At 36.6% G+C, this 23423-nt stretch overlaps 1 gene segment (V, D, J or C); it reads right to left on the bottom strand.

The window, feature by feature from the left end:
• Nucleotides 1–14923: 14923 nt before the first annotated feature.
• LOC129053911 (T cell receptor alpha variable 8-2-like) lies at nt 14924–15544 on the bottom strand. The segment is given in 2 exon segments: nt 14924–15363; nt 15499–15544. Coding segments are annotated over 2 exon segments (486 nt in total).
• Between the last annotated feature and the right edge of the window lie 7879 nt (nt 15545–23423).

Raw genomic sequence — 23423 nt, 5'->3', positions numbered from 1 at the left:
TCCTCAACAAGCATGCTGAGCCATGTAGTATCTGAGTAACTGTAACTGTAGTGGGGGACATATGTGGTATGAAATGATACTACATTTACAGGGCCATACAGCATGAGTGTCATAAACCTATTTTTACTAAATTAAAAATGAACAACTCTGTTGTAGATTATTTAATTTAGAATACTTTTTTGATATTCTACTGCATTACTCTGTTATTAGATCCCTGGTTCATGCCTATCAAAGCCCTCATCACATTATCTAGTAATTGCACTTGTTGGGCTCATCTACAAGTTCCTTGTGGAAAAGGTTGTGCTTTTTTTTTCACTCTTGTAACCCAGCAGTTACTAGACAGAAAGATGTGAACATATAATCATGAATTAATATGTAAAGTGTTTGTGCATTGGTATAGTGATTTAAGGATATAGATGTTGTGGTGTGGGTGTAGTATGTATTCAAATATCACAAAATCTTGTGTACCGAGAGAATTGTTTCAACCATTGCATACACTCATTAGTAAAGATAGTCAGATAAGCCATATGACTATTTGTTAATATGTTAAATGAGAAAATACAATGCATATGCATTTTCTTTTTAAAAATTTTACCTGTAAGTGGGGTATGTGGGACTCCAGATTCCTCAAGGGGCTTAAAAAAGACGGGGTCAGCCTGTGGAGCTCATGGGAACAAGAAAAGAGCTGCTCAAGGATTACAAGCTATTGACTGCTTCTTTGAGGAATCCCATAACCCAAGCCCTTTAGATATAATATGCATTTCTCTGAAAAGTAGAATAATGATTTAGCTTCAAGATGGGAATGAGAAGAAAATTTCCTTGACACTGGGATTAACTATCATTGTCATTATACTGATTGGGAATATGGAATGATCTTTTTTAGTGCTTGAATCTCCTTGTGCTTTCAGTCAGAAAAAAAATTCTGCCACAGAATTTTTCTGTTCTGGATTCCATCGTTATAAAAAGGATGGAATCCAGAACAGTGTGGCTGGAGTCATATCTTCCTCCTGGGGTTCTATTCTAAATGAGAACTACTGGGTATAGCAAAAGGAAATATAGTCATGAATTGGCCTGAAGGATATAATGAAGTACAGGCACCTCAAGTGTCCCTACAGTAAAATGTTTCCAGCACACCTAAGCATAAACCAGCTCTCATTCAATAAGGGCCTTTGTCAAAGTGCACTGGGGCCAACCTGTAGGCCCATTTTCTGAGTGCTTCTTCCATGGCATGGATTATTAATAACAACTCAGATTGAAGAGATGAACATGAAAAAGTTTCTATCTTTGAGGAACATGAGCTAGAGAGGAAATAAAAACCAAAAAATATTCATAACATGGTGGGTTTGTGCTATTGCAAAACTATAAAATGCTAAAAGAGGGGGAAGGAATAGCTATAATTTATTAACAGATAACTTGGAAAAATCTTTTTTTAAAAGATATCATGTTTACTGGTCCTTCATGATTGCATAGAATTTTGCCAAGTTTATAAAGAAATAACATACAAAAGAAGGAGGTGTTAGAGTGAGGTCATCTGATGGGCTGAAGTTCAGAGATCATGGAGGTAATGATAGGAATGAAGATAAAAAGTTACTGGGAGTAGTGGTGTAGATGGCCAAATAAACCTTGAGTTTTACTTTTGGGTAATGAAGAGCTGTGGAAGGTCCTGAAATAGGCTAGTGATCTAATTACACATGTGTTTTAGCAGGACAGCTCCAGAGGTAGTAATAGACTGGAGAGGAATGAACTAAGTGGCAGAGGATATACTTAAGAAGCTATTCCAATTAGCCAGGTGAGAAATAATGAGAACCTGGATCAGGATAGTAACAAGGAGACTGAAAAGGAGTGACAGAATAAGAGAAATCTTTAAAAGATAGAATTGATATGACTTATATATCAGTCAGTTCTGACTGATAAGGCTCAGTGGAAACTATCTCAAAATGTCAGTCCTCACAACAACAAATTTGTTGTCTATGGTATGTTAATTGCATGTCAGCTGCATTTCTGAGGCCCTGTTGCAAGTAGACAGCATGTCTGTTCTATGAGTCATCTTTTCATCCTAAACTATGCAGAACTGAGTCTGCTTGACATTATGAATTAGAAGCTGAAAGAGTGACTATTCTGATACATGCAGAGCAGAAATAGAAGGAGCCAAAATACGTGAATATATTTAGTTTCTTCTTTGATGTGGCGTACTTCCTATCCACTCACATTTCATTGGTCAAAGCTAGTCATATGGCCAAGTCCAAAGTCAACAATGTCAGGGGAAGTATATTCTGACTAAATCATGGCAAGGGTGGGAAATAAATAGTTGTCATCAAATAATATTATAATCTACTACAGTACTCTTGGAAATAAGGTATGTGAGAGTGAGCTTAAGGAGCACTCTGAGATTAACTGATTTGTGGGAAAGAAAGTATGTTAACGTGATCCTAAAACCTCTTTAAAAATTTATCATTTTTTTCATAGAGATGCGGTCTGACTGTATTGCCCAGGTTGGTCTTGAACTCATGGGCTCAAGCAATTCTCCCTCCTCAGCCTCCCAAAATGCTGGGATTACAGGTGTGAGCCACCATGCCTGACCACTCTAAAATGTTTACAAAAAGATTTGGTGAAGACACAGGAGAAATCAAAGATGATAACAATTTGCTTGTCCCTTCTCTTTTTCTTGTTTCTTTTTGTGTTGAAGGACACGTCTTCAGTAAACTAGTTGTTCATATCAACAGTGTTCATTGTAAGATCTTGTTCCCATTTATCAGAGCAAATGGCTCTGCCCTGGTGACAAAGGCTCTGTGGTCTCTTAAATAATTGGAATCTAGAAGTGAAGATCTAGAATATCCAGCAACTGGAAACTTTTTTTTTTCTGATTAACAGCTATTTAGAGTGATCTAGGATCTTGCTTTAAAGCCACTGTACTCCAGATATTAATTTTGTTTCCACAAGGCGTCACTGCAATTGCAAATGAGACAGGTTTGGTTGCACTCTTCCATCTTTTGGCTTTTGAGGACTGTCCTAATGCCATTTTATTTACATTTATGGAAGTCTCCAAATTAACAGTTCATCAGAAGCCACACCACAAAGTCTCAAAGAAAACTCCCAAGAGCTTTCCTAATAGCTCTTGCACCCAAGTTTAATGAAGATTTGGCTTGGGATGATGAATATCCAGATGAAAGAGATTTTGCTCTTTCCCTGCCATATTCTGCTCCCTCAAATATATGATAGCTCATTTTCTCATGAGCTCTGTTATTCATAATATATGACACAATTAAATCACACTATTTAGTTATTCATATTCTAAGGTGAAGTGGAATCACTATCATCTCTGGTCAGTTATTGAAGAAATGTTTTGCTTGTTTCATGTTCATTTGGGATAGAAGTATATTCTATCCCAAATGTGCCCATTATAAAAAAAGTTTGTTATCAATATATAAAAAAGAAAATAAAAACACTCACACTCAAACTGTACCATTATCCCTTTTGGTATATAATTAGAAAAAATGTGGCTCCATAGGAGTATAGGCAAAAAAAGTACAAAGTTCATTCCTGATTAAAATATTCTAAGCAAGCCTTTCTCCAGAATCTAATTTTCCAACACATTCTTCATTTAATAAACACAGTTTCAGGCCATGTACTAGATTTGGGGGATATAAACACGACAAGATAAGGTCTCTGCCTTCCAGGTCCTTAGTGTCCAAAAGAGCTGCTGTCAAAAACAATTTTCAAAACTAATGTGTCAAAAAAGACCTGTAGCAGCATTACAGGCAAACATTGGACATGTAATAACTGCTAAAAATGGGGCCACAGAGAAAGACTTCATCCAAGGTTTAGAGGAGCAGCCCAACAAAGATTTGGAGACTATCCAACCTGCCTTTACACATAAAGTAGAGCTGAGTGACAAGCGAGAGAAACAGAATAGCCCTTTGGAGGTTGCACCAGAGAGGAAAGGGCCAGGGTCAACTGTTGACCTCCCTAGGAGATTTTCCACATTTCTCAGAGCTTAAAATAGAACCTCTAGCCACACTATCAAGTCCTCCAGAATCATTCCATGGTGAGAGCCTGTGGTCCACATGGACAATTCTCCTTCCACTCTAAGTCCACCCTGGGTAGCCTCCAGTGTGATAAGGGTGGTGAGGGGAAACTGAGTTCAAGGCACCAGTTCTGTGTAAGCCTCTTCTTAGTGCCACCAATGTCCTCAAGGGAGCTCAGGATCACCAGGACAAGTAGAATACTGAATATAAAAAAGTTTGGATATAAGAGAAAACTTTCAGAAATATTTTTAACACTTAACTCTTTTGGTAGAGAAGTGATGAATTCTGCCTAAATGACTTGATACCGGATTCAGACATACTTATATTATTACTCCATCATTGCCATTTACTGGCTAGGTCACATCAAACAATTTACTTAACCCACTCCTGTAATAGTTTTCTAATGAGCTGAATGGGGCTTATATTACTTATGCCACAAGGATGTCTTGAGGCTTCATTGAGATTATGTATATAAACCGGACTGTGTTTCAACCAATCTATTTAGACGATTCCCTGAAGCTCAACTTTACTATTTCAATTCTTTCTCAACAGGCCCTAATGAAAGGCCCAGCCCAGATGAATCATCACCTAGAAAAATCCAAGAATACATCAGCCTCATCAGCCACACTCATCCTAAGTGAAAAATGCCCAGAATATGTGACTATATTGTTCTGTGACAAGGGTTATGTGAAGAAGTGTAACAACTACGTAAAACTCAATAATTAGTCACCTTGTCCCTTTTTAAACAACTAGTACACAAGTAGCCAATTAGATATCAATCAAAACACATAGGTATTTAGTAGACAGTCAAAAACACATAGATATTTTCGATATGGCAAGCTTGACAAACAATATATACAATTAACAATACTGTTGACTTTTCTAAACACTTCATATAAATCAACACATTTATTCTTCACAACATCACTGGAGAAAGTTAACATTATTCTCATTTTTCAGATGAAAAAACTGAGACACAGAGAAGTTCATTAATCTTCCCATAATCATCCAGTTAGTAAGCGGGCAGACAGGCTTCTAATCTAGGCAGTGTGGCTAAAGAGTGGACCCACTTAGCTCCTGTGGAATACTGCCTCTCAGATAGTGGAAACCTTGCTCAGCAGAATAGCAGCTTCAATATGACCTTGGAGCTTATTAGAAATGCAGAATTTCAGACCCTACTGAATCATAATCTATACTTTAACAAGATCCCCGGGGAATCCACATCAAAGTTTGAGATGTAGAAGTGGTACACAGCCTCAGATCATTATGTTAATTATTAAGAATTAACATCTAACCTAAGTGGACATGTATACTTATCTATTTTAATTACTTTGAATTTTATGAATATAACATATATTTCCCTTGTCAGCATCTGTGGATATTCATATCCTTGACCCACTTCCTCAGCTCAACTACTGAGATATTTTTACTTCCTTAATTTAAGTCTGTAATGTAGATGCTGGGGATATCTTGTGTTTTTATCCCTTTAACCATTGTAGGGAAATCTGTTCTACCCAATTTTATCCAAAACTGAGATTATTACATCTTTTCCTTCCAAGGAAAAGACCTCCTATTTTAGTCAGTTTCTGTAAGCCAATTAGTAGCTTTACATACTCCTAAAATTCTTTCTTTTTTTTTTTTTGAGATGGGGTCTTGCTTTGTTGCCCAGGCTGGAGTGCAGTGACACGATCTCAGCTCACTACAACCTCTGCCTCCCAGGTTCAAGCGATTCTCCTGCCTCAGCCTCCCGAGTAGCTGGGATTACAGGTGCCCACTGCCACGCCTGGCTAATTTTTGTATTTTTTAGTAGAGACAGGGTTTTGCCATGTTGGCCAGGCTGGTCTCGAACTCCTGACCTCAGGTGATCCACCTGCCTCGGCCTCCCAAAGTGTTAGGATTATAAGCGTGAGCCACCGTGCCTGGCCCATAATCCTAAAATTCTTAAAATGACTATAGTGTAAATGGTTAGAGCTTAATTTTGAGAAGAAAGGTTTAAGTTCTTTGGATGTTAACAGGTGTTATAAATTAATTAACTGGTCTGTGTTCCTGATTAATTTATCAAAGCAACTTTAAGTCGGTTTTATATGAATAACTACCTCTTTAGTGATTTAAACCTCTAACCAGATTGCAATTTAATATACAATCCATTTCAGAAATAGTCTACATTTTACTTCACCCACACAATGAGGCTCATCTCATCATTTATATAATTCTTTCCCAGTTCTATATTATTTGATGCAAAGAAATCTTCATTTTGGAAGATAATTCAGAATAATCCTGCAGGAGGTAGAGTAGGTAAAATTGTCTCCATATGCTAGAGGAAGAAGCCTATCTAAGATCACAGAGTAGGTATGGATAGACGAGAGAAGTCAGTTTCCTCTTGCCTGATCCTCTCAAGGAAACAGAGTCAGGAAAGAAAAATTGTGAGGTGGCACAAAAAACAAAATGTGCACATTGTTGAAATGGAAGAAACTGGAAAAAAGTAAGCATAAATTAAAGAGATCTGCACTGCATTCACTAGTAGGAGATTATTGAGATTTAAGCACAAGTGTGTGTGTAAGTGGGGACTGCTTATGTTGTAGGTCGCATTTATGTAGGAGCAAAAAATAAGATAATATAACCAACATTTTGGGGATAGAAACAGAAAAGCAACTATTATAGGCCAACGTACGTACTTGAATAATCTTGAGTATCATATAATGCCAAGAAATGAGAGAGAATAACTGAGTTACTGACATGGCTAAGGCAGAGTAAGAGAAGTTGATAATGGTTCATATAATTTATAAATAATATTTATTAAATGTTATATGTTTGTATTTCCAGATCATTTTTTCAGAATATTAAAAATATTTGATTCACTGAGTTTGCCCCTCCCTATACACCTGTTGAGAATAAGTTTGCTGCCTTGACACTGGGAGCCATAAGCCTAGCAGCACCACTGGGGACAGGCTGCAGGTGCCAAAAGAACATAGCACAAAGAGGTAGGTGGCTGAGCCTCAGACTGGAAGACTGAAGGGTGGAGGAATCTCTACCTCCTTATTAGTAAGGAGAACTCTTACCTCCTCTTCACTCCAGTTTAGATTCATTATGAACAGGATATTGGCAATCCTTCTCAGAATTTTGCTAATACCTGTTAAAGCATGAAAAGAGGCTTTGATCTTCTTTCCCCCTTTGGCATGCAGAGATCAAGAACTCTGCTCCCTATTGATGGGCAGAACTGCATAAGATTGTAAATTCAGGATTACTACAGAATTTACATCCTTTTTATGCCTTTCTCATAGGGAACTATGAGTAATCCACAATGAGCATGACTGTTTGCCCTATCCCTTAGCCTGTTGGGAAAAGTCTTTGACAGCCTCTGTGCTCACATCCAATGTGAAGCCACGAGAGCTGAGCTGAGGGATCCCCAGGTCTTCTTCATCTGTCCTGGCCCAATATCCAAACTTAAGAACTGTTGAGATCTAATGCTTCAAAGAGACAGACCTGTGTGTGTGATTATAAAGACAAACAAGACAAGTTCTATTCTTTGCCCAGTAATCATTCTCACAAGCCAATTTAACTATAAATGGTGTCACTATGGTCTGTGAGTGGAATCACAAACATAGCCTTCTTATCCAATATGTTATAAACTATTCATGTTACCTGTGTATTCCAAGCGGAAGGTTTCTGTTTTTCAGGTTTATGGAGTCCCCAAAATCTTTTGCAAGCCTGGGAACTCTTTCTAATTATCAAACAGCCATCCCACTCTTGAGTCTTACTAATTCTCAGAGAGTTGTCAAGAAACAACGACATGTTCCCTGATGCCCAGGACCCACAGACCTCTCTTTATTCTCTCCTGGAAAAGCCATTCTCTTTTCTATTTATCACCAAAAATCTCCTTCCACCTCTCCCACTTCCATAAACTCTATTATTCCTCAATGAAATTAGATTTTTCAAAACAAGCCAGAAGACTCTACAGGCAACACAGCTTTCTGTCTTCCCAGGCCTCATCACTTACATGTTGAAGCGCAGAAACACCACCTGCTTGAAAAGAGGTGAAGGAAGGAGAAACACATGGAGAACTAAAACATAAATTAAGATGACAAAATGATAGAAAACTATATAATGTATATATAAATGTGTCTATACACCTGTATAATACCTATTACATAGGTTCTCTCTTTTTTGAATAATTACCTCAACAAAAGAAGAGTTAATCTAATTTTTTCATGATTCAGTTTTTAAAAAATTGTCCAATTCTATTTTTTCTTTTTTCTCATAATTTAGTTATGCTTATACATTTATCTGTACCATTTTCATGATTTCCTTAGATTTAGTTTTTCTTCTAATTACTTGAATTTCATGCTTACTTACTTGATCTTGTTTTTTATTTATTACTAATGAAAATGATATTAAATGATGTATTTTAATATCATTATCATCATTATTATTGTAACCTGGTCCCTAGACAAAGGAAGCGTATGACAGATGGGCTTTCTTATCAAAAAGAAAGAGTAAGCATTCTGTTCTTGCTAGTGTGTTTTATGTATGTTTTCTTCAACTGCCTTCCAAGGCTGCCATCATTTTCATTTTTGTCATAGGGCTGTCACACGGTAGCAGCCTCATTTGTCACTCTCATGCCTCTCAGAGCATAGTCATATACAACAGCATCTCTCTGGTCCACCCTGGGAGGTTCAGGTTGCTGGACCTTCTGTTCGGAAGAATTGACAAATTGTTTTTGTCATTCGTCACAAGAATCTTGTACCTGAAATCAGAAAATCTAGTCTTTGGAAGGGATGCTATGAGCCCCAGACTATGTTTTTTTTTGTTGCTGAGCTGGCTGTAAGATCCTCAGTGACTGCTATGACAGACTGGAGTCTGAATGCTGTTTCCAGGACTAAAGGAGAGCCATGGCATAGAGGTACTGCAGAACCTCAGTGAACATTCATCCCCAGGAGAGGAGCACAATGGGGGCCTGCCTTCCCATTCCCACTAGAATGGAAGCCATACTGGGATACTGGGATTTGTTTTCAATGAGGTCTGTGATCCCAGAGCACACATACCCTAAAGTCTGGCACTGACTAGAGAAAAGGTAAGAAGAGAAAGATTCAGCCCTTTAGGTAATTCTTCATTCAACACACAGGTGCTTCAGAGATATACCTACTGAAGAAAGGACATTTGGAAGAAACTCAGGAAGTTCTGATGGTACTCACAGGCCTCCAACGCCCAGTACATACACTCTTTCCTTAGGATCTCATGTGTTCTCTGTTGTACCTGAAGTCACAGAGCCCTAGCACAGAAATAAGGACTTTTATGGGCATTCAATCTCTGTTATCTTTTCTTGCCTTGTATTTTCTGGCTCAGCTGTACATCCCATTCTGCCTTTTGCTTTTATCACCGAGTTTTTCTACATAATTCTTTCTAGCCTGACCCTATCAATCTGTCTGTGGTAATACATGGACACATCAATCCTTTTTTAATTCCCACATTAAGATCTGCCAGGAAAGAGGCTGCTGCTATAGAAGGTGACAGTGGGAGAGAGAAGAGTCATGAGAAGCTGTAAGACACCGAGGTCTTAATGAAAGGAAGCTCACACAGTATAGGAGTAAACTGCCAGTCTCCTGCTTCATTTATATAAAGGCCCATCTACTGAATAATGGAAAAATCAAGCTAACTGTCCTGATCTTCCCTCTTACTAATTGGATTAAATCATAGTCTTGAGAATAAGAGAATACTTTCCACACAGTTTGTATAACAATAGAAAGAAAAATATTGTGACTCCAGTTAATAATCAGGGCTGTGTCAGGACAGAAGAGAAAGGATTTTCCATTTCATTAATACAAGGAGAAACAGCTGAAAAGAACATTACATTTATAACCTTGTAGAGAGATGCGGACCAGATCTAGGGCAACAAATCAATTGAAGGTTACAGAATGTTTTTGTAGGTTCTCTTTTATCAAGTCCTGCAGCCCTGGTACAAATGGCCATCAAGGAGTATGCCTATCTGTGTGATTGAATATCTGAAGAGATAATACATGTTTGGTGGTTTCAAAGTGCTTCCCCTGGTTTCTCTCTTTTCCTCTACTTTTCTCTAGCTGCTCATCTTTTACTCCCAATAAATGTATTCAAGAGAATAAATCAGTGATATCATAAGTTGAAGATATTTGGCTTAAATTTTATAGCTAGGATTTCAAAACTCAGTGTTCTTCCTATAATGTACTAGGTTTCTGATTATGAGCAAAATTAGTTATGTTTTCTGGGCCTCCATTTCTTTACCTATAATAATTTATTAAATGTTTACATTGTGCTAGAATATGAGCTAAGCCCTTGAAAGATATTTTATTATTTGATAATTGGAACAACTTCTGACAGGATGATCATGATGATCTCCTGTAAGCAGATGATAAAATTGAAATTTAAGATGTTTGTTAACTTTTCTACTATAATTCAAATAATGACAGAGTTGAGAGTTCTACACACCCTATCCAATCCATAAACTTATTCTTTTAAATTACTTATTATATTTCTTTTCCTAACAGAAGTTATTTCTACTTTCATGTTAGTATACTTAAATTATATAATATATGCAAAATTTTACATAATGCATGCTGCATAGTAAGTGCATAAACCAAAGAAGCACCAACACAAAAAGTTGAAGAGAGTACACAAGGCAGGAAACTAAGAAATAATCCGAGCTGGCTGTAGTAAATATTTTCTATGAGATTGAGCTCATTGAATTGATTTTTCTTTTTTCTTTTTAGCTTCTATACTAAAATTGATTTTTCAAAGTTAATAGACTATTTTAGAGCAGTTTTATGTTTACAGAAAAATTGAGCAGAAAGTACACAAAATTATCATATGCTCCCTCTATACCTGCCCACAGAAAAAGTCAGATTTTTATACTCTCAAAGATCAAATAGGACACAGAAAAGCTGATTGTTCCTTCTATCATGTCCCATAATGCTTCTGACACTTAAATGAGATGTCAATGTGTTGTTACATTGTTATATTGAGAGGCATTCAGCGAAAAATAAAGCAAAAGGTGGGCACGTTGAAATGGAGAAGGGTTACACACTCCTCACATCCAGTTCATTCTGCACTTATGGACTTATGATATGTTAGTCCCAGCTAGTCCAGAACCTAGCCTGAGTCTTTATTCTATCAGGTTTCCCATTTGTTCTTAGGCTTGACCCACTGCATAACTTGAATGTTCTTGTGCTTATCCCTTGAAAAGCTAAAGAAAAACATAGTGGCATAGTTCCATTTAATAATTAGTGATATCTCACCTTGTGTGAAAATATGCAGATGTATTGTAAGGTACCCTATAATGTCCTATATAATTTATCATGTGTATAACAGAATTCATTTCGTGGCAAACAATCTTCATAACTGATATATTTTTTTAAAAGATGAAGGACTAAACTTATCTTGTACCCCTTCTGATATCATTATTATAATAGGAAGGCTCATAACCTCCTCCAGAACTGTGACATGTGATATAAATAGAACTAATCTCATTTTAATCTTTGAGCATAGGAGAGCAATATAAAATATGAGATATATCATTTTCCAGTTGGGTACCTGGTGCAGTAACAGCAGAAAATACTCTTGTTTGCCTGAACTCAAAAACAGAGTTTCTTGGATTGCTAGGATTATTTTTTTTCTATGCAGGACATCATCACTGGGGACACACAGAAGCAAAAAATAAAATTATTGATTTTTTTCTTTTTCTAATGTAAATGTTTACTGTTACAAATTTTCTTCTAAGCATGGCTTTATGTGCTTTCTGTTGTTTAGTGGAGTGTTCCATAAATGTCAGTATAATAGTGTGGAGCAGGTCTGTTGCATCATTGCTGATTCTCTAACTGTAATACTTATTCTATTATTTACTGAACACAAAGGGTTTAAGTCTCCAAGTGTAATAGCGGTTTTGTCTATTTTTCTTTTAGTTCTAACAATTTTAGCTTCAAATATTTTGAAGCTTTGTTGGTAGGTACAAGCACTTTAAACATTTTTTTAGTGATGTTTAAAATTTTATAATTATGTAATATTTCACTTTATTTCTTTAATATTGCTTTTTCTGAAGTGTCATTTGTCTGATGTTAATATAGCTCTTCCAGATTTCTTTTGATTAGTGTTTTCATGGATCTCTTTTTCCATTCTTTTACTTTTAATCTTTGTCATTGTATTTAAAGTGAGTTTGTATGTAGACGGGTCTTCTTTAAGAAAAAAATCCATACTGACAATCTCTGTCTTTAAATATCTGTGCTTAGACCATTTACATTTAATGCAACTATTAATATGGTTGTATTTAAGTCTGTTACTTCAGTATTCATTTTCCACTTCTGCCCTTTGTTTTGGTCTCTTTTTATTCTATTATAATGTATCTGTTTGATTTTTGACTATTTCTTTTTGTATTATGTTTTTAATGGTTTCTATTACTATTGCCTACTACTACTATGCTTACTATTTAATCTTTCACAATCTGTTTATATTTATTTATACTGCTTCATGAAAAATATAGAAATTGTATTTAGGTTACTTTACCCTCATTCCTTCATGTTATAGTTGTCACATGCCTTCCATCTTTAGACTTTGAAAACCCCAACGGGGAATTTTATAACATTTTATTTCAACAGTCTATGCATTTTAAATAAATTAAGAAGAGAAATTTTTGTGAATAATGCTTAAATTAATATGGAAATACAGATATCTATTTGAGATCCTGATTTCAGTTCTCTTGGATATATACCCAGGGGTGGGGTTGTGGGATTATATGGTAGTTATATTTAAAATTTTTTAAGGAATTCCATAATGTCTTCTATAGCAGCTGCACCATTTTACATACCCAAGAACACTGTACAAGGATTTCAGTTTTGCCACAGCCTTACCTATACTTAACTTTAAAAAAAATAATGGTCATCTTAACATTTGTTAAGATGACATCTCATTGTGGTTTTGATTTGCATTTCCCTGATGATTAGTGATACTGAATACCTTTTCATATACCTGTTCGCTATTTGTCTGTCTTCTTGGGAGAAATGTCTATTTGGTCTTTTGCCCATTTTAAACTTTTTTTTTTTTTTTTTACTGAGTTTTATGGTTACTTGCATATTTTGTATATTAGCCACTTATCAATATATGGTTTGCAAATATTTCTCCCTTTCCATAAATTGCTCCATTGCTGTACAGAAGCTTTTTAGTTTGATGTAATATCATGGGTCTATTTTTGCTTTTGTTGTCTGTGCTTTTGGTGTCATGCCCAAGAAATCATTGTCAAGTCCAATATTATGAAGCTTTTTCTCTACGTGTTCGTCTAGTAGTTTCACACTTTCAGGTATCATGCTTAAGTCTTTAATTAATTTTGAGTAAGTTTTTGTGTATGGTGTTCAATTTTATTCTTCTGCATGTGGTATTACAATATGCAAGATATGGAAAAGAAAGATTAGTGAGAAATAAATAAATAAATTGTGGTATATTCATACAATTAAACATTACTTGGTCTTGAAAAAGAAGAATATCCTGCCATTTGTGACAACACGATTGAACTTGGAGGAGATTATGCTAGGTGAAATAACCCAGTCACAGATGGACAAATAATGCATGATTACACTTATTTGAGGTATCTAAAATAGTCAAATTCATAGAAGCAGAGAATAAAATAATGGTTTCCAGGGACTGGGGGGAGGGAGAAATTGGGAGTTGTTGTTCAATGGTTTTAAAGTTTTAGTTATGTAAAAATAAGTTCTAAAGATCTGCTATACAACATAGTGTCCATGGTTAACAATACAGGCTTGAGCACTTAAAAATTTATTGAGGGTAAATCTCATGTTAATTTTTCTTACAACAACAACAGCAGCAATAACAACAAAAACAAAGAGTCACAAGGAAACTTTTAGAGGTAACAAACATGTCTATTGCCTTGATTGTGATGATGGTTTCACGGTTGTATGCATATGTCCAAACTCATCAAATTGCATATATTAAATATATATAGTTTTTGGATATAACTTATACCTCAATAAAGCTGATTGTAAAAGAGAAATGAAAACTAGTTTCTTGTATCTTATCATATATTTACCATTTCTGTTGTTCTTCCTCCGTATTTGAAGTTGCAAATTTTCCTCTGGTATCCTTTCCCTTCAGCCTGAATAACTTCCTTTAGGACTTCTTTTATAGCAGGTCTGCTCACAATGAATTCTCTCAGTTTTCCTTTCGAGAATGTCTTTACTATAATTTCTTTGTGATATTTTTACTGGTATAGAATTCAGGGTTGCCAAAGTTATTTTTCTGTTGGTGTTTTAAAAATGTAATGAGAGATAGATCATGCATTCTTACAGGTCACTGTAAGTACTTTGATGTTACTCTAAGAGAAATGGGAAGCTATTGCAAGGATTGGAGCAGATGAGTGACCTATCTATATTTGAAAGATCTCATTGGCTGCTGTATTAAGAATGTTCTGTAGGAGGACAAGCAGGGAAAGCATTTAGAAGACTATTACGGTAATTCATTGAGATGAGGGTGGCTTGACCAAAGAGATAGCAGTGGTCAAACTATGGGTCAATCTTTCAGTTAGGGTCAACTGAATTTCTTGATGGATTCGATGTGAATAGTGAAAGAAAAAATAAGAGTCAAAGATAACTCTGAGGCTATGGGCAGAGATTCTGAAAGAATGAGATGCTGTCGATTGAAAAACAAAAGGTAATAGAAGCAGCATGTTGGCAGTGAGAAGGAGAAAGATCAGGAGTCCAGTACTGGTCACATTAATTTAAAATCTTGACCCTCTTCAGTGCGGTATTTCCAAGCAGAAGGAGAATAGTCATACAAGTCTGTCTCTTCTAGGTCTTGTCTGATGTGACCCAGTAGTAAAAGAAGGAACGTGTTGAAGTCTCTGTTTCTTCTCTGGAGTCAAGCACTCCTCATGGCTCTGTTCTTCCACCTTTCTCACTTTCATCAAATGAGAGACCTTGATACAAACATGTCAGGCTGTGCCCTTGAGTTGCTGAAAACCTCAGTGTCTCAGGAAGTTTGTGTTCAGCAACTCCTGCAGTCCCAAGCACCGTGTCACCCGCAGCACAGGAGTACTCAGCAGCATCGCTCACATGGGCTGACCGCTTCCTCAGGTAGAAGGAGGTTTCGCTCTTCTTAAATTCAGCCTCAAAACCATTGATGCCTTTAACCTGGGAGGCCTCTGTTAGGTCCTTGAGGAGAAGCTGGAGGCTTTGGCTACGGTATTGGACATACCAGAAGAGAGAAGGAACTCCACTATAGGAATAGTTGCACTTCAGTTCCAGAGGGGCTTCTTCAGAGACAATGATGTGGCCATCAAGCTGGGTCACCGACTGGGCTCTGGTTCCTCCTGCAACATCAACACTCTGTTAGTGAGACCAGAACAGATCTACCTGTAATGAGACAGAGTCTCTATTTAGATTCCGATTGGAACAATGTTCCTTGTACGGAGACGCGAGCAGGGAAACAATATTATTATACTTACTCAGTGTGAAGAACATTCCAAGCAGCAGAATGACCACTAAGAGCATGGCTAGGCAGTGAGGAAGCTGAGAGCTCTATTCTAGAAGATCTCCTGAGTGGGAAGGAATGTGCCAGAGGATGGTGAGTCCTTATAATGAGGAAAATCTAGGATTCAACAGTTCCCTGCTTAGGTAAGGCCTAGAGACCACTAGTAAGAGCTGCTCTCTTGACAACAACCACTCTGGTGTTGATCCTACTCAGAATGTGCACCTCAGTGAGCTGTGAGATAAAGCCACTCAGGAAGGACAGAACTCTTCTCAGCAGACATTTCCAGTCTATGAAACATTGCCCCCTGGAGGTCAAATGTGGAAACACACCGAGTCTTTTGGGTTTGTGCTCCATTTCCTTGGTTTGAATTTCTTAGCAGAATAATCTGATGACGGTGTTTTCAGGGGTCTGTTTATGAGGAAGCTATTTTAATCTTATAAAGTAAATAATGTTATTTAATCCTATGAAGTAAATAGTGTTATCATTGTCATTTTATAAATGGGGAAACTAAAGCATGGAAGAAAAGATTCAATTTGTCCAAGATCATAGTAAGTGATAGTGATGCAGGTGATCCCCAAAACCAGCCCAGCAGGTTTCCTGGCTTCACACAGGAAAGAATTCATGAGTGAGCTGACAGAGCAAAGTGAAGGCAAGTGTATTGGAGCTACAGAGTACAGGAAAGTGGCTGCTCCATAGACAGAGTAACAGCAGCAGCAGTTACAGCCTTTGTGGATTGTTGGCTAGCTATATATATGGCTATTATTTGATTATATGCTAAATAATAAATAAATTCATGAATTACCTGGAAAAGGAACCCTAAACTGAGGGTTCCTTCCCTTTTAAGCCATATAAGGTAACTTCTGGGGGTTGTCATGGCATTTGTAAACTGTCATGGTGGTGGTGGGAGTTTCATTTAGCATGCAAATGTACTATAATTAGTGTATAATGAGCAGTGGGGCCAATCAGAGGTCACTTTCATCTCCATCTTGGTTTTAGCTGGTTTTGGCCGCTCTCTTTGCTGCATTCTGTTTTGATCAGCTCCTGTTTTGTTCAGCAGGGTCTTATGACCAGTACTCAGAAAACAAGTCTGGCTGATCTGCTATCTCAACAGAATTGGAGTTTGTCTTATCAATATGATTTAATAATCCACATTATTGACCACTGATAACTATTGCACATTTTACACTACAGCCCTTTACAGTAGATCTTATCTATACTGAACAGACAGGAAATCAAGTCTTTATGAAGTTAAATAATTTGCCCAAGGACATACAAGGATTAGAATCCAATTCTTTTCCACTCCAAGATCAGTTCCTTGCCCACTATGTTATCTGTGATGTAGTACTACCCTATAAGACTAGTTGCAATTTTACCAAGACAAATGCTTAGAGCAAAATTTAGAAGAGAATAGGGACTTAAAAAAATCCTCAAGCAACCCAAACACTGAAGGGATAGATAGTGGAAAAAGTACTAAAGAAACCTCAAAGCTGGGCGTGGTGGCTCATGCCTGTAATTCCAGCACTTTGGGAGGCCGAGGCGTGCAGATCATCTGAGGCCAGGAAGTCAACACCAGCCTGGTCAACATGGTGAAATCCCATCTCTACTAAAAATACAAATAATTAGCTGGGCGTGGTGGCTTGTGCCTGTAGTCCCAGCTACTTGGGAGGCTGGGACATGAGAATCGCTTGAACCCAGGAGGCGGAGGTTGCGGTGAGCCAACATCGTGCCTCTGCACTCCAGCCTGGGTGACAGAGTGAGACTCCGTCTCAGAAAAAAAAAAAAAGAAAAAGAAAAGGAAACCTCAAAGGGTATCCAGGGACGTAAGTGGCAAATCAGAAATGGCTGGATTTCTTAAAGAGAAGGAAAAAGGAATTCTAAAAAGAAATGAATAGCTAACAGAGTGAGTGGTAAATAAATGTCTATAAGATGATAACTTTTCAATGTCGATTGATTTTTATTGATGCATAATAATTGTACATATTTATGAAGTGCATGTGACATTTTGATACATACATACAACATGTAATTATCAAATCATGGTAATTGAGTTAACCATCGCTTCAAACATTTATTATTTCCTTGTGTTGACAACATTCCAAATCTAGCTATTTTGAAATATACAATAAATTATTGATAACTATAGTTACCATACTGTGCTATTGAACTACCGATTTTTTTAACAACACAAAAATCATGATTTTGGTCTTTTCAGCAAAAGGTCAACTGCAGTGGGAAGAGGCATTGTGATGAGACAAGGAAGAAAAAATTTGAATATAGAAGTCTCCTTCTAGAGATTGCTGGATCATCTGAAGAGGAGAAAAGAGTCATGGTGTTAACTGGATGAGGATGTTGAAGTGGTAATGGTAGGGTTTATAAAAATTGGGGTATATTTACATGCTTTTGGAAAGAATGTATAAACAATGGATTAAAGTTCTGAGGAGACAGATGGGATTGGAATATGGATTACGGGTAGAAGGACAAGGTTTTGGTAGGAGGAAAAACAGTTATTTTCAATTTTATTGAAATGAAGGAGAAAAGGATTACAGTAGTTTAGATTTAAGAGATTCTTTGGAGTGTGGAGGTAGAAATGTGAAACACCTATTACCTTCTAATGGGATCTTTTTTCTTGTTATAAACAGAGATTAAATGTCTCCCAAGAGAGTGAATGGAGGAGGATCTGGGTGAGGAAGTCTGAGGTATGTGAGAAGTTTTGAAATAGCCCAGTAGAAAATGGCAGTGAGATGTGATTACAGAGAAGAAGAATACTTTCCTGGAAACATAGCGGGCCTAGTTAGTGTTGAAGGTAACAACATTTATTTATTTATTTATTTATTTGAGACAGAGTCACACTCTGTTGCCCAGGCTGGAGTGCAGTGGCGTGATCTCGGCTCACTGCAACTTCTGTCTTCCAGGTTCAAGCAATTCTCCTGCCTCAGCCTCCCGAATAGCTGGGATTACAGGTGTACGCCACCATGCCCGGCTAATTTTTTGTATTTTTAATAGAGATAGGGTTTTGCTGTGTTGGCCTCGCTGGTCTCAAATTCCTGGCCTCAAGTGATCCGCCCACCTTGGACTCCCAAAGTTCTAGGATTACAGGCGTTAGCCACTGCTCCTGGCTGGTAACAATATGTTTCAATGACACCAATCTGCGCATCTGTGTACTCTGATCAGACAAGATATACATTACAATAAGGAAGATACAGATTCATGATCGGGAATTAATTAGATCACTGCTATGATGCAGAATTGGCATGAGAATAATATAGTTAATGACTAAAGATTGAAAGCAACAGGTAATAGAGTCTAAGCATTATAGGTAAGAAAATAAAAGATAAGAAGCTTCCGAGAAATAAGGTGAAAATAAAGGGGAACAAAGCTGGAGGCATCATACGCCCCACCTTCAAATTATGCTACAAGGCTACAGTAACCAAAACAGCATGGCACTGGTACAAAAATATATACATAGACCAATGGAACAGAATAGGGAACTCAGGAATAAGGCTGCCCATCTACAACTATCTGATCTTTGACAAAGCTGACAAAAACAAGCAATGGGGAAAGGATTCCCTATTCAACAAATGGTGTTGGGATAACTGACTAGACAAATCAGAAGATTGAAATGGGACCGCTTCCTTACACTATCTACAAAAATTAAGTCAAGATGGATTAAAGACTTAAATGTAAAACCCAAAACTATAAAAACCTTAGAAGACAACCTGGCAATACCATTCTGGACATAGAAAGGGGCAAAAATTTCATGATGAAGACACCAAAGGCAATTGCAACAAAAGCAAAAATTGACAAATAGGATCTAATTAAACTAAAGAGCTTCTAAACAGCAAAAGAAACTATCTACAGAGTGAACAGACAACCTACAGAATGGAAGAAAATTTTTGCAAACTATGCATCAGACAAAAGTCTAATATTCAGCATCTATAAGGAACTTAAACAAATTGACAAGTAGAAAAAACCCCAACAAAAAGTGAGCAAAGGACATGAACAGACACTTTTCAAAAGAAGTTATTATTGTTGGCTCCATATATGTCTTACATGTATGTCTTATACATGCAGTCAACAATAATACGAAAAAAAGCTCAAATTCACTGATCGTTAGAGAAATGCAAATTAAAACCACAAAGAGATTCTATCTCACACCAGTCAGAATGGCTATTAGTAAAAAGTCAAAAAATAACAGATGCTAGCAAAATTGCAGAGAAAAAGGAACACTTATATACTGTTGGTGGGAATGTAAATTAGTTCAACCACTGTAGAAGACAGTATGCCAATTCCTCAAAGATCGAAAAACAGAAATACCATTTGACCCAGCAATACCATTTCTGGGTATATACCCAAAGGAATATAAGTCATTCTATCATAAAGACACATGGATGTGTATACTCAATGCAGCACTGTTCACAATAACAAAGACATGGAATCGACCTAAATGCCCATCAAAGACTGGATAAAGAAAATGTGGTAATATATACACCGTGGAATCCTATGCAGCCATAAAAAGAAATGAGATTATGTCCTTTACAGGAACATGGGTGGAGCTGGAGGCCATTATTCTCAGCAAACTAACACAGGAACAGAAAACCAAATACTGCACATTCGCATTTGTAAGTGGGAATGAAATGATGAGAACTCATGGACACAAAGAGAGAAAAACACACATTGGGGCCTACTTGAGGGTGGAGGATGGGAGTAGGAATAGGATCAGGAAGAACAACAAATGAGTATTAGGTTTAATGCCTGGATGACAAAATAATCTGTACAACAAACACCCACGACACAGAATTACCTATACAACAAACCTGCACAAGTTTACCTGTATAACAAACCTATTTTAAGTTCAATACCCCTGAACTTAAAACAAAAGTTAAATAAAAAGAAAAGAAAAGAAAAGAAAGGTGTCAAGGGACTAAATGACCATATATAGTCAAAGAACAGGTACAGTGAGAGTAACTGAGGGTGACAATCTCAGGGTGGGAGGTTTTAGACTGCAGGTAAGATTTCAGAGGTGGAGCAGAATCATAAGACCTGTCTAGATGGTGGCTATGGGTTTAATGGCTAAAGGGGATTCAAATTAATGGTCTTTAAAGTTGATGAGTTTGGGCTTCTCACTGAATGGCTCATGTGGATATTTAAGTCATGCGGTATTTAGGTTACAGTGGAATCTGTGTCACACCTTTCAATGTGAGGAGGGGTGTTTGTTGTTTTTGAGGATGGTAGTGACAAAAGGAAGAACAGTAGGACAAAAGGAATGGGCCTCAAAGCTAATAGCCTGGATTGCACTGGGGGACAAAGAGTATGCTGTTGATGCCTCTAAAGCTGAGGTGTTTTAGATGCGGGAGAACACCCAAAATCTGCAGTCATACATCTGTGTTTAACAGATGTACTCTTATTCAGATAATAGCCCAGGAACAAGAAAGGAAAACTAGGATAAAAACACCTAAAATTTTAGTTTTAGTTCACAGATCACTTTGTAATTAATATGAGGCCACTGTATTATTTTTGTTTTTATTGAAGTATGATATATGTATATATAAGAAAGTATATCATAAGTGTACAGTTTGATAAATGTTCACAACCTTAACATACCCATGTAACCAGCGTCCAGATTTAAAAAAACAGAACATTATTAGCACTTCAGGGCCTCCTTTATGAACTCTTTCAGTTGTTCTCCACCATGGGCAACACTATCCTGACTTCTAACAGTACAGATTAATTATGTCTCCTTTTGTACTTTATAGAAATGGTATGTTTATTGGCCATTTGAATACCTTTTGTGAAGAGTCTGCTTAAGACTTTTGCCTTTTTATGTGGTTTGCTACTTCCATATTAATTTTATCACAATATTATATCGTATATCTCCATCACTAGCTTATGCTATCTTACATTTCAGTCTTTTCCCTACTTTTAGATTTTTTTCTTTATGTTTTGTAGTCACCAGCTATTTCTCGCCTCCTTTCTGTACTCAGGATATTTTCTTTACCATGTTCCATATTACACTTGTATATTTATTCTAAAGTATATACTAGTATACTTTGTTTCTCACAAAATTCTTATCTCTTATCCACTTCTAGTGGTATGTTAATTTGAAAATCATTTGGTGTATAGTATGTTTTATGCAATTCTGATATAACAAATTGGATATTCTCCTAATTTAATAATCGATCTCTCAAACACGCTCAGCAGAGTTTGTGAAACTTTAAAATCCTCAATATGTGCTACTAGCAAGTCTCTTCTCTATTATTTGTGAGAAGTAAAATTCAAAAGATATGTGCCACCAGAACCCAAAGTTCTTCAGTCTTGTTAGTTTTCTTGTGGGATTGTCCTACTCCGTGGATGCAGAAACAGATTTATTCATGATAAATCTCTACTCTGATAGTAAAATTAGTGCTAGAACTAATGATGGTTATGTAAAAACCAGTCAATAATTTTATAATTTCTCTAGATAAATTTAGCAAAATATTTTAAAGCAGAAAACATTCAGTGTAAGAATAAACATGACTTTTTGAATGGTAGAGGATTATTTCTGAACAGGAATAGAAAAGACAGGAAGACAAAATAAAAGTTTATTTATTTTTTAAAAATCTGTTCCTTACTTAAGAATAGGCAGGCACTGTTTCCTATGGGCATAGCATGGCTGCTGAATCATTGTATGTGCCTTTTGCACTGTCTTTATTGGCTTGTACTTATGGCAGTGTGTAGACTGTGAGTGCCAATTTTCTTCTTTGTAAAGTTAGGAGAGATCCCTTCCTGCGTTTCCATGGGATTCTAGCTAAATGTCAACCTAGCCTTTCTTAGCATCAGGTATCAACTACCTTGTGACAAACACAATGTATAAGAACTTTAATATAGAAAGGATAAATTTTTATACCACTTAGAATGATCTATGAAGACTGTCACAGATGAGGAGAATATTGAATTGGAGTGGCTTGGAATTTCATAGGGAAGAGCTTGACAAAACTCATAGGGACCTATTTCACAAATATTAATAGAAAAAAGGAAAGAAGAGAGGAAAAAAAGAGAGAAGAAGTAGGGAAAGAAGGAAGAAAAGAAGGAAAGAATTAATGAGCACATGAATGAATAAAGTTTTGGAATACATACCTATCTACGTTATGACTTCCATGTGATACCCTTGGGCTCTTTCTTGTATCCTCATAGCGAATCCAACTCATGTCCCTAGTATTTTATTGTATCCTTAGTATTTGCCAGTAAAAATTTTCAATTATAAATAAATATATTTGTTCAGTAAATATTTTCTGAGTACTTACTATTTGCCAGGCACTGTCCTAGATACAGAGGATGCTTCAGTGAATAAAAACCAAAAATACAGGCTTCAAACTTTTGTGTGTTCAAATACAGGACAGTAGAGGATGGTGTTAAACAAAAGGTAAATGAGATTAAAGACTGTGCGAAAGAGAAAAGGAGTGTGAATAAAGTGACTGCAAGGACCTTGAAAGTGATATGTCAATCTTTGGAAAGTGCTACCAGCACATCTCACTGCACTTTCTAAGATTTGTGTGTAAATATCTGTTCCCTTATCTTTCACTCATGGAATCAAAGCAATTTCCAAGTATGATCATCATAGTAATTTACATTTATCTACCCATTCTATGGACCAGAAAAATGCCTCAATCTGTGTGAAGTTTCCAAGAATAATTGGAAGCCACTCAGATCCAGGATCAAACTCCTCTTTCCTACTTCCTTTGCTTTATGTTCTAATTTCTTCAATATCCATTCTGCCTGGGAAATGTATGGCTAATAAAGAGCTGAGGATGCTTTAGAATTCTTCCACAATCAAAACACACATTTTGACTGCTATTTGAATGTTTAGGGGACTAGCATTACCTTTCTATATGATTAAGGACCATTGATTTTCTCAACTCATAA

The sequence above is a fragment of the Pongo abelii genome, chromosome 15 (genome assembly GCF_028885655.2).
Source record: "Pongo abelii isolate AG06213 chromosome 15, NHGRI_mPonAbe1-v2.0_pri, whole genome shotgun sequence".
In the NCBI taxonomy this organism is placed as follows: domain Eukaryota; kingdom Metazoa; phylum Chordata; class Mammalia; order Primates; family Hominidae; genus Pongo; species Pongo abelii.
The sequence above is the reverse complement of the archived record's forward strand: the minus strand, read 5'-3'. Positions and strand labels throughout refer to the sequence as shown.